The 11,798-nt window shown below is 53.5% G+C and overlaps 5 protein-coding genes across 5 annotated transcripts; 3 read left to right on the top strand and 2 right to left on the bottom strand.

The window, feature by feature from the left end:
- Window positions 1-89: 89 nt before the first annotated feature.
- On the top strand, window positions 90-326 carry BAUCODRAFT_50591 (uncharacterized protein; the record flags this gene model as incomplete). Its single annotated transcript, XM_007674854.1, has 1 exon — window positions 90-326. A coding segment is annotated over one exon (237 nt), but the record flags the coding sequence as incomplete, so codon positions are not given.
- A 1,047-nt stretch (window positions 327-1,373) lies between these two features.
- Window positions 1,374-3,353, bottom strand: BAUCODRAFT_63744 (uncharacterized protein; the record flags this gene model as incomplete). The annotated part of the gene is made up of 1 exon (XM_007674927.1): window positions 1,374-3,353. The coding sequence occupies one exon, from the start codon at window positions 3,351-3,353 to the stop codon at window positions 1,374-1,376; it is 1,980 nt and encodes a 659-aa protein (XP_007673117.1).
- A 1,274-nt stretch (window positions 3,354-4,627) lies between these two features.
- Window positions 4,628-6,362, top strand: BAUCODRAFT_21378 (uncharacterized protein; the record flags this gene model as incomplete). Its single annotated transcript, XM_007674669.1, has 2 exons — window positions 4,628-6,182; window positions 6,241-6,362. 2 exons carry the CDS (start codon window positions 4,628-4,630, stop codon window positions 6,360-6,362), a joined length of 1,677 nt encoding a protein of 558 aa, XP_007672859.1.
- Window positions 6,363-7,127: 765 nt separating this feature from the next.
- BAUCODRAFT_128400 (uncharacterized protein) lies at window positions 7,128-8,141 on the top strand (the record flags this gene model as incomplete). Its single annotated transcript, XM_007675051.1, has 2 exons — window positions 7,128-7,271; window positions 7,371-8,141. 2 exons carry the CDS (start codon window positions 7,128-7,130, stop codon window positions 7,974-7,976), a joined length of 750 nt encoding a protein of 249 aa, XP_007673241.1. The 3' UTR covers window positions 7,977-8,141.
- Window positions 8,142-8,612: 471 nt separating this feature from the next.
- On the bottom strand, window positions 8,613-11,458 carry BAUCODRAFT_29977 (uncharacterized protein). Its single transcript, XM_007674725.1, has 4 exons — window positions 10,885-11,458; window positions 10,745-10,828; window positions 10,608-10,686; window positions 8,613-10,535 (listed from the first exon to the last, which is right to left on the bottom strand). Exons 1-4 carry the CDS (start codon window positions 11,263-11,265, stop codon window positions 8,905-8,907), a joined length of 2,175 nt encoding a protein of 724 aa, XP_007672915.1. The 5' UTR covers window positions 11,266-11,458; the 3' UTR covers window positions 8,613-8,904.
- Window positions 11,459-11,798: the final 340 nt, after the last annotated feature.

Genomic DNA, 11,798 nt, shown 5'->3' with positions numbered 1-11,798 from the left:
TTCATTTGAATTTGTGTCGGTACGCTGGCGGTACTGGACGAGAACAGTCCGTCGATTCACGTAGCCAACACACATCGACTAGCTGCACCATGGGAATACCGTTCTCAAGACAGATCAATGCCGCCTTCGACGAGGTCAGCCCGCTCGTCGCGTCAGGCTTCCAGGTCCTACAGACAATCAAGAACATCGCAATAATACTCGCTGTAATTCAAGTCTTAACGGTCTTATTCATTGCGCTGATACTAGGGGTGCTTGTGGCCCTACTCGTTTCAATCAACCCAGACCTGGAGTCGGAACGCCAGGCTATCGTGACACCGTATGTGAAGGTCGGTGCGCATGGCATAATGCGACTTCAGCAGTATTCAACGCCGTTACTTATTGCTGGCTGTGTCATTCTGCTGGGCACTGCGCTCGGTGCGGCGGCTGGAGTGTATCTCACTTCGAATGACTTTGCGCGGTTGGCTGAGATGGAACGAGCGCCTAAGGCGGAAGGGCAGAAGGCTGGACAGAATGTACCTGAGGCCGATGAGGGCTGAGAGGGGTAACGAACAACAACAAAGCACTTAGGGACTGACCGCGGGCTCATGCGCCACTGATAACGCTTCCCTCGTAACCGGCACATGCACCCTACTGTTTTGGCAGCCTTGACCCTTGCCGAGGAGCCTGTGCATATGCATGCGCGCTGGAAGCGACCAACGCCCCTTGTGCAGCCGCGGCGCAGAGTCGCAACACCTCACATGAGCTTGGCGAGCCTAAGCTGCATCTCACGCGGCCGTACCATACAGCAGTCCTGATGTCCGCTTTGCAGCGCTGGTACACCGGTTAAACGAATGCGGAGATGGAAGCTCTGCCGAACAGCCACTAGACTCTGTTGTTTAGTGGTTTGAACGTAGAGCGCAGGTGGATCCCTAACATAGTCGCTCGAGCATCCCACGTCGGGTGATGCTGTTCTGCCGCCGCTCACAGTCCGTTCAACATCCATCAAGGCAAAACGTCACCGTTACATCACGGCAGGACGTGCCGCCATCCGGTCCGGTTGACCTGAAAACTGCAATTGAGGTCACACGGGAGTAATGGCGCGTCGACATGACTTTAGCTGTAGTCATTAGGTCCTCGCGGCCCTTGAAGCGAAAGATGGTTGGGGGTTTTGGTGCTGGTATCTGGGAACAGATGGTCTTAGAAATCGTTGAAGTTCGGGATCGGTCAAGGCGGGCTGTGTGCCGCTCGAGATAGAGTATTGAGGACATTTTGTGCAGGTGGAGTCCAGATGGATCCAGAGCGAAATGCCTTGCCCTGTTGTATTGTACCAAGCGAGCCAAGAAATGCCTCGACTGTGGTGAGTAAAGTGAGCAAGCCCTACGGGGGCGAGCTACCTAAGCATGCTGCCCATCTCCATTAGCCATACCGTTGACCGCACGCTTCTGCAATAGCATGAAACCTCTAAATAGCTCCTCAAGCCCTTTCTCGGCTGCATCTCCACTTAACGGCAGGACAGCGCTGACATACTGATCCGGCCTCACCACAATCAAACAGCCTTTCTCTTGATCGACCTCTCGGTTCTTGTAAATCTCACCGAACCCAAAGCCATAGCTCTCTTCATCCGTGAAGACCTTCTCGTAGTCCTGAATGCCAAAGACGCCTTTGTGCGGAAGTAGCATCGAAGGGAGGTCGTTGATGACGATGCTTTTCCGCGGTTGCTGCAGCACGGCTCGGACGTCTATGACGCTGTCTATGTCGGCTTTGACGGGCGTATATTTGGGTAGGAGATGATTGTACAGGTAATCGCAGGTCTTGGAGATTGGTGAAGATGGTGACGTTGGGTCGGCTTTATCGCCGAAAAGAACTATGCGCCACCGGCCGTCTGCGTCCATAACGTGTCCAAGGTGCACAGGCTTGGCGTCTGCTAGCCGTAAGACTTTGGCTGAGAGGAAGCGCTTCCCGATTTCAAAGCCCTTGGCGAGTTGCTGGTGAGATGTATCGGCTGATGTGAGCATACCGGGCGCATATCTGGTCTCAACGCCTGCCATGAAGCGCCCCTGCCGCTCGAAGTACGCTTGGAAGACGTGTGGATCTATTGCGTCTTCTGCGTCGGCGCCGTCCTTTGTCTTGGGCTTTGCGGCAGACAGGCGCGCTATCTCACGATCGAAATCGATGAGCAGCTTCGCGATTGGTTGCCGCTCGTCGTTGTACGTATGGAGCAGCTTTGGATCCAAAAGACCGTGTAGTACACCAGCCAGTTTCCACCCAAGGTTGAAGGCGTCGTTCATGGACACGTTCATGCCCTGACCGGCTTTTGCGGAGTGGGTGTGGCAGGCGTCTCCGGCGACGAAGACTCGCGGCGAGCGCTCGTTGCATTGTGCTTCTGGCACGTCATCGAAGTGGTCTGTCAGTCTTTGACCGACTTCGTACACGGACCAGTACGCGATATGTCGGACGTCGAAGTTGAAAGGTTTGAAGATCCGCTGCGCCCTATCTACGAGCATGTCGGCGGTGACATTCTTGCTGGCAATGCGCTCGTTTTGCTGCAGCTTCTCTAACGAAATGTAGAAGCGAGCGAGGTAACCGCCTTCGCGCGGTATGAGGACCATGCTCCCTTCGTTGGGCGAATGTATGGTCGTTTTGAGTCGGATGTCCGGAAAGTCAGTGACGTACAATGCGTCCAGCACACCCCAAGCTTGATTCGCGAAGTCGCCCTTCATCTCCAAGCCCAGCGCTCGCCGCACGCCACTTCTTGCGCCATCACAGCCGACCACATACTTTGCCCTGACTGTCTCCTTCTGCCCCTTGTGAGCCTCATCCAGCCGCTCGACTGTGACCTCAACCGGACCACTCTCCGGTATCTGCATGTCCACCATCTGCCTGCTGTAGCTTGGCTCTAGTCTCGTCGGACTCCACTTCATAGCATCCAACCACAAATCATGCAGTCTTGCCTGGTTCAAGATGACGTGTGGAAATTCGCTAAGACCTTCCTCCGTATCCCGAATCCTGCCTGTTCTATGTATACCCTTGCCATCCTCGGTCGGAGTCCAGAAGGTAGTTTCGTTCACCCAATACGATTCTTTCAAGACCCGCTCACTGAACCCAAACGCTTCGAAGATCTCTACCGTGCGGCATTGCAGACCGTCCGCTTGACCTTGTTGCAGGCGCCCATATTTCGACTCAATGATACGGGTCGTAATCTTTGGAAAGCGGGCGAGCTGCGCGCCTAGCAATTGACCGGCTGGGCCAGCTCCTACGATCAGGACATCCACTTCCTCGGGTAGTGAGGACTGGAAGTCCGGCTCTTGCTCCCCTTCAAATTGAAGCTTTAGGGGATCTTCAGAACCCTTAAAGCCATTGAGGTGGAACTGCATGCCGTGCTCAAGATTGGGAATTAAAACAGGGTAGAATGGTGCTGGAATATGAAAGCTTCCTACTGACTAGCACACCGCGTCTCTGGGTTGTAACGATCGATGTACAAGGGACAATAAAGTGCTTCAGATACAGTAAGGCCATGCGTCAAGAGCAGTATACACCAGTACTTGGAACAGAGTGCCGGTGGAAGATGCCGCAGGAGGATGGTGTTGAAGCAGCTGAAGCGGACTTGGAGCCCCGCCTTCCGCCTCCACCTTCTAACGGTTGGAGAACCATCCGCGTCCGTACAACGGAAGCATTGCGATAATCGCCGTTAGGCTCATTCACATGCTGGTCTTGGTGTCAAAGTAGCCAAACCCTTCGTTCCGAAACCTGGGGGCAGACAGTCCACTGAACAACGTTGTGTGTTCGACGGTTTGTAAGCCGAGCGCCATGCATTCATTCGAGGCGCATGAGGACACCTAATGAACAAACTGTCGACCTCCGTGATACCATGGTACTGTCCATGGGAGGTGCGCGGGCATGCTTCTCACATCGTCCAGGCGACTTAGCGATGGAGTGATTTAAAGCTCCATATTGGATTTTTGTCGGACAAGGATCCGGGCCAGTTTCAGCTCGCTACCGCACGTGACTTTCCAAGGCTGAAACGCTTGAGCCAGAGCGTCACTGCTCGAGCGCACTTGTCATCAATTCTACAATCACACAACGACGCAGCGTTCAATCATGCAATGTTTCCCCTACAACCATTACTGTCGCCAAGTCGGCCATTGTATGTTCCGAGGCCTCACAAGGAGATGACGTCAAAAACCACCTCACAAAGTCGCCGGTAACGCCGGCCGCACGGGCATATCTGCCTACCACAGTGACACTTTAATTGTACAAATACTTTGCGCCCTGGCCGACACAAGCTTGAGTCATGCATGCAGAAACCCGCCTCAAGGACGAAAAGGCATCAGGAATCGCATACCACGCTCCCCAGATAGGCTTTCACATCGGCTGTCAGGAGTGGGGCACCCCCAACGGCCTATCTCCAACGGCCATAAGGGATCGACAGCGTCAGAGCCGCCGCAACCCCGCCAGCTCTGCGCAAACGCACTGCATTGGGCAGGTCGGGCATGCAAGATTGCACAGGCGGAGCAGTCGCGTGTGCCTTCCAAATGAGCTACAAGTAGTACACCTGCGAACCAAGGAGCTGGTAGATATGGTAAGGTTGCTGTCTGCTGTTTCCTTCCAATCGTAACCCTTTCCTACTCACCTAAGCTGCTACGACAGAATGTCAGATTGGAAGCAGAAAGGCAAAGAGAAGGCGGACTCTGTGCTAGCCCTGATACCCAAGGAATGGCGCCTTGACAAGATACCTTCGGTGGAAGAGCAGCGAGATGTCACTGGACCCTACATTCAGCAGTTCCTCTCGGAGGAAGAGATAGCCATCACCGAAACAGACGCTGTTGGCATTGTCAAACAGACGACTGCGGGAGCATGGAGTGCTGTTGATGTTGCCAAAGCGTTCTGTCATCGGGCAGCGCTGGCACATCAACTCGTCAACTGCTTGCATGAGATCTTCTTTGACGCCGCCATTCAAGATGCGGAGAATGCAGACAAGTACTTTGCGGAGCACAAAAAGCCCATCGGTCCGCTCCATGGCCTGCCCGTGAGTCTGAAGGACCAATTCCACGTCAAGGGCGTAGATACGCATATGGGCTACATTGGCTGGATCGGAACGTTCCAAGGCAAGAAAGATACAGGTAAAGAGAAGGTGTTCGAATCAGAGATGGTCAAAGAGCTTCGAAGCCTAGGCGCAACGCTGTACTGCAAGACATCTGTACCTCATACCCTGATGTGCGGAGAGACGATCAACAACATCATCGGCTATACCTACAACCCCAAGAACCGCAACCTTGCTTGTGGAGGCAGTTCCGGCGGAGAAGGTGCACTCATCTCTTTGCGCGGTTCACCTGTCGGCTTCGGCACTGACATTGGAGGCTCCATTCGCATCCCTGCTGCGTTCAATGGTCTGTACGGCATCCGGCCTTCGCATGGACGGTTACCGTACGAGGGCATGGCGAACAGCATGGACGGTCAGAACAGCATACTCTCGGTTGTTGGCCCGCTTGCAACAAGTCCTGATGCGCTCAAACTCCTTGTTCAGGGCTTGTTGAGTACCCAACCATGGCTGCATGATCCTCTCGTCAATGAGCTACCCTGGCGCGACGAAGCGGAACTGGCCATCCTCGACCCGCTGAAGCGCATCAACACCCAGCTTTCCTTTGGTGTGATCCGTCACGATGGCGCTTGTGCGCCGCATCCACCCGTAGCTCGTGCTGTTGACATGGTTGTCCATACACTCAAAAGGCTTGGCCATAACGTGATAGACTGGAAGCCTACCGTAACACACTCCAAGCTCGCAGAGATCTGCATGAAGATCTGGAGCTTCGATGGCGGCGCCGATTGCCTCGCTGATTTTGAACTGTCAGGCGAGGATATGGCTCCCCAAGCCATCGTAAACCCTGCGCCGCAAGCGAACGCCAGCGATATCATGGCCGCGAACATTGCGAAGCGCGAGGCGCAGAAGGCATACATGGAGTACTGGAATAGCACGGCCGAAGTGAGTGGGACTGGAAGGCCGGTTGATGCTGTCATCAGTCCACTGGCGCCGTTTGCGGCTGCGAGACCTACCATGTATAGCTACTATGGGTACAGTGTGTGGGTGAACGTGCTCGACTATACGAGCGTCGTGGTGCCAGTGACCAATGTGGATAAGAATGTGGATAAGAAGGCCGAGGGGTTCAAGGCGGTGGATGAGACTGACCAGAAGACTCAAGATCACTGTAAGTCTTCGCTTAGCCAACTCCTGTCCGTAATAGATGCAGCTGACATTGCATACAGACGATCCGGAGATATATGACGGGGCGCACGTTGGCGTTCAACTTGTTGGCAGACGGTTGCAAGAGGAGAAGATGATCGCTTTGGCGAAATACGTCGGGGAGGCAATGCACGGGACCAAGTAACGAAGCTCGGCAGCACGCTTCACTGCCCATACCTTCAAGATCTACCAGTTCAGGCCGAATCGATAGGGTATCGGTTCGCAGAACGAACGATCGAGCATCCGGTCTAACTGGCAGACCATGTTCTTGTTGTACAGCGTGTTACTGAGTGCCACGCAGCTGGCGTCCGAGGACTCTCCCAGCGATTGCGCCTGGCATTCCAGTCGTAGCAGGTAAGACACCACTCCGTCGTTCTATGCATGACATGATGTCCGTCCTTGACCCAGTGCGTGAGCTTTTGCACGGATTTTTCGTATTGGCACACCGTCTCAGCGTTTGCCGCGGTCCTTGCGCGCCGCAAAACTTGCCCTCGGACTCTCACTCGTGATGAACAACCGTGCAGTCACTTCCGACATAGCACGCGAGCTTAACAATCGTACATTAAATTAGGGGCCTGAAGCCTCTCCGCTTCGTTCGACGTTCCGGAACACTAGCTCTCGTAAGAGTAGTCGAAAGCGACATGAGGGTTCAGTCGAGGATCGGGGCAAAGGAACGAAGCGAAAGCCAGATGTGCACGCGACATTGTTTTCATACACGATCAGCATTCCGGACTGGATATAGCGTACTATCAGCCATGACTCCCATAGCCTTACCAAGCTCTGCCGGAGTCTCCGGCATCGGGCAGTCTACTGGAGCATCTATTGCGATTAACAGCTTACTAGAAGGCAAGGTAGGGTCCATATCAACTCACTTATATTCGTCTCTTTCGTTGCATAGAACGACGTAAAGATGTCCGAGGACTGGAAGCCGTACACCCTACCGCGGGATCACACCGAAAGCAACCGCCTAGATGCCGAACATCGTGGCTACAAGGTCAATGTCGGCTATCTACTTCATCCGCGAATTCGTGAAGCACTGCCTACAAACGCTCATGTAGCGGAAATAGGGACTGGCACCGGCATATCGCTAAGAGACCTGGCCAAGGAATCGCCATCCTCGTGGTCCTTCACCGGCTTGGATATGACTGATTAGCAATTTCCGAAGGAGCGTGACGGCAAGGTAGAGTACGGCCTACTGAATGTTCTTAAAGATGTCCCAGAGCACCACAAGGCCAAGTTTGATGTTTTCCATCTACGGCTTCTAATATGTGGCTTGAAAACCCGAGACTGGCAGAAAGCCGCCCGCCATGTCCTTGATCTGCTGAAGCCAGGAGGCTGGATACAATGGCAAGACAGCAACTTCCCGAATCTAAAATGTTACAACAACAAGCCAGGCGCTTCCCGAAAAGCGTGTTCTGGTCTTTTGTCTCCCGTTCTGAAAGCCTTAAGCGCACAGGACAAGTTCATGCCACACTCTATCACTGGGCTAATGTCGCTGGTGCAGAACGCTGGCTTCGAAGACTGCGACGAAGATGTCAGTTCGTCAGACCGAGTTGCGGAGACTAGAGCTACGAACAACGTATATCAGCAGGACGCTGTTACGACACTAGGAAAAGTGCTTGCTCAACAGGGAGCGATGCCGGGCTGGACCAAGGAGCAAGTCGATGCAGTGACGGCGCGATGCATTGAAGAGCTGAGGGATGCTAAAGTTTACTGGCGATGGGACTTCCATATTGTGACAGGCAAGAAGGGGCCCTAAACGATCTCTTTGCGACCTGGCCACGCGCATATGTTGGCCGTACCTGACTAAGTCATAGTTAGTATATGCCAAAGGTACAAACATCAACGGTCCGCCCTGCTCTGGCTTTTTGATCGGTGTAGTCGCCGGACGCAAGGACTGCTGTACATCTGTCCAGAAAGCGTGAATGCCTTGCCCACTGGCATGTTCAGCCAAATGCTCACCATCCACCTCGCGCTCGTGATTCAAGGTGTTCTCAAGAAGTAGGGGTAGCTTGTCTGCCTCTCCAGCATCACTGCAATCGAACAATGCCGCCATCCCACCTCGCGCCCAAAATCGTAGACACCCGAACCGCCTATACTAGGTTATACGTGGCCTTCCGTGCTGGATTCACAAAGACTTCGATCTTGGTATCCCTAAGCGGTTACCACTCGGCTTGCGTACGTACTGTTACGAATAAATGATCAGCAACGATCACTTAGCGATAAGGCAGCGACGCGCAGTGGCGCTGACCTTCCCATTAGTGGCATATCTCACCGTGGAAAGCTACCGTGAGAAGCGTCGAGACTGGCACAGTACGCTGCGGATGCAGCGCGCTCTAGCCATGTTATCACAGGTAGGACGTAAGATGGGTACTCGTCAAGCTTGAACATGATCTGGGGCATCCATCTCAACTGTGTAAAGTGAGCATCGGTTGGTGTAAATGTCTAAGCGTCCTTTCCGGCGTGATATTGTTACGGAATCGACAGAAGTGATGCTTATTATCCTAAACCATGTTGATGATTGCCCTATCTGTCCCAACTATGAGAGCGCAAACCTGCTCTGTAAGCTTGGGACGCTAGGTAGTGGTGACATTTGCCATTGATCCCCGTAAGTAACCCTACCGTATTGTCCTAGACCGCTTGAACGCTGCAAAATCCTTCGTCATGGCATGCCCCGTCTGCAGGCCTCAATGCGTCATCGTCTTACCAAAGGTTTGCTGCATCTTTTCGTTGATTTCTGCTCTGGCAGACTTGATGCTCGGATGAACTCTGGCAACAACTTCCGGCGGTGCTACCGCGAGAAGGCCCTGTCCATCACCAGTAATGATCTGACCGAATCGCACGCGCTGATGGCCAACCTGCTTGATGAGGTCATCAACGGTTCCATTGTGAGCGGCTGCCGTCATTGGGGAGCGGAATGCGTGAGCGATCTCAAACGGTCCAAGGGACACTTTCCTCCCTAGTTGCCAGAACCCCCAGTAGCTCGGCAGCACGAGCACCACGCAGATAAGCATACTGGCAAATGCTCCCCACATGTAACCAAAGTTCGTCGCGTAGTGCACGCTTTGCCGAACTAAGATAACGTCCTTGTTGATCGTCATGGGCGCCACACGCTGCTCTGTTTCGTTGACACCGGGGTAGTAGGGCGTGTAATCGCTAATGTACGGGTCTGTCGCAAGGGAGAACATGATCTGATTGATGCTTTGCATGACGGGACCGACAGAACCGATGGAAGCGTAAGCCGCGGTCTCGTTGCTGTTGACGGGGTCTGTGTAGGTGTAGCCGCACATGTCAATCTTGCTGTTGTTCTGCTCAGGGCTGGAGTAGAGGTATCGCTGTGCATTGCCACTCTGATACAAGTAGTAGCCTGCGTCGTCATCGTAGCTCAAACTAGCATAGCCGGCGAAGTACTCAGTGAATGCTTGCTCAAGGCCCAGCAAGCGAGCAACTGGGTCTCCAGTGTTGTTCAAGCTGGGCTCATAGACGTCCACATACGAGACAGTCTCGAAGCCGTTGAGCTGCTTCGTACTCAGATTGTAGACTCCGAACTCGACTTCTGGCTCGATTTTCCCATAGCCGTACCAATAGTACCAGTACTCAAACGGCATGAGTTGGAGGTTCATCGAAGGGGAGAGAGATCGGCTGCTTGAGCGATCGATACTTCCTTCGTTCGAGGTGTTCGTGACCATTGCGGGATACTTGATGACGGCTGGCCGTAACTTGCACGACTGTTGCGTTATGAAGCCAGGACATTCCTGACCCGCAACATCCGTGGCATTCGTCCAAGTGATATCCATCTGTATGTAGGAATACCCAGTAACGTCGTGTAAATCGCTAGTGAAGTCATCTGTGTTGCCAGTAGAATCAATGGTAGTGAAATTTAGGGAGAACAAGGGAGGGATGGTTGCCGAAGGGTCATCGCTGCTGGATGAAGAGGTGTTATCCGCAGCAGAACTCCCATTATGAGCATCGTACCACGAAGTCACGTTCTTTGTGGCCTGGCCTAGATTTATCGGAGTTGTCACCGGCGCCGTGCAGTCATATTCAAACCCCGCGGCGGACACGTTGAGAAAGTAGTATCCGCCACAGTCTTTGCAGTCCAGGGCTTTCGGCCCGGCGCCATAGGCTGGCAAAGCGCCGCCATTTTGCTGCCAACTGACGATGTCCCAGTTGACCTCTTGGCTGAGGGTGCCGGGACCGCCCTTTTTCATATTTGCATATCCGGTGACAGGAAACGTTGAATTGGCATAGATTGCAGCGGTGTGATTGAACTTTGGGGCATCGATGTCTGTATATGTGTAGGTCGCTTTCTGCATGACTATTAATTGTTGACCATCGTCGTCAGCATGATCCCGGACAGAAGCAGAAAGCAAGGCTTGGGATGCCGTACGCATGTTATCAATGATGGTGAGCTTCGTCGTCAATGCGGCCAGCGCAATGAAGTTGAAGTATTTGAGCTTGAACAACACCTAAGGAAGAGCAGTCAGCGATCGAGTGTTGACGGATGTCGGAGATGCCAAGCCATACGTCCTTGAGCGACATGCTAAAACTCCAAGATCGATGCAGTTGTTTGATCGTTGCGCCTTTGAGGACCTGCCGCCACCAAGCAATCTGTGCAACGTCGTCAGCACTGTGCTCATCATCGTAAAGTTTGGCGTGATTGCTACCGCGACGCCATTGGCAATGCAAATGCCGTAGCAGATGTTTGCCACACTGTTCAGCCCGGAAAGCAGGACGTTGGGCGCTATTTGCGTTGGCCAGATGCTTGAGGATTGATCGTTCGAGACCTGTAATACAACAACTGAGCTGATGGCGCAGAGGAGGACCATGCAGAGCGCTCCGAAGCCGATAATAGGAAACTGATTGAAGAAGCCGGGTCGCCATTCGGGGTCATCGAGGTCTGTACTCTCATGGTCGCCGGCAGACGAGCCCAATGGCGTGATGTTCTCAACAAAACCCTTCTTGTACCCGCTCTCCAGCTCCACTGCTTCCTCAGCCCTAGATAGCTCGATGGGTGTGGAGCGCGCGTATCCCGAAGAAGCAGACATAGCAACGTCTCTAGGTGAATGTAAGATCAAAGAGTGTTACGGCAGATATCGCCCAGCCTAAGAGGAAAGGGCGACAGAAGATTAAAGGTAAAGGGACGTATCCCAGGATTTCTTATCACTAGTCGACTCACCTCTCGCGAAGCATTGTGGCTGCCGGGCACGGCACGCTTACAGTAAAAGCGTTGCAGGCGAGATCTAGAGGCGTTAAACCTGTGGAGCTTTGGACACTCTGGTCCAGGCACGACAGGCGACGCTACAGTCCATGCTTGCCTGTTCCAGCGACTAGTCTCCTGAAGAAGGCTTCTGGGGTGCCAAGTGGCTTGCACGCGAACCAAGTCTGTCCGAGAGCATACACCATGGCCCCTTAGATTGAACAGGATCTTCAAGCATGGATCAAGCCTGCTCGGGGACTCAGCGATAGGTTGTGAGACATTCGAAGGGCCTACCGCGAGCCAGACCACTGGTTGGGGATCATCTCCAAGAGCAAGATAGCCGATTACCAGCCAGCGCCTGCAAATGGTCCGGTATAAGAC

The sequence above is a fragment of the Baudoinia panamericana genome (assembly GCF_000338955.1).
Source record: "Baudoinia panamericana UAMH 10762 unplaced genomic scaffold BAUCOscaffold_2, whole genome shotgun sequence".
Classification (NCBI taxonomy): Eukaryota; Fungi; Ascomycota; class Dothideomycetes; order Mycosphaerellales; family Teratosphaeriaceae; genus Baudoinia; species Baudoinia panamericana.
Note: the sequence above shows the minus strand (reverse complement) of the source record. Positions and strands in the feature narration are given on the sequence as shown.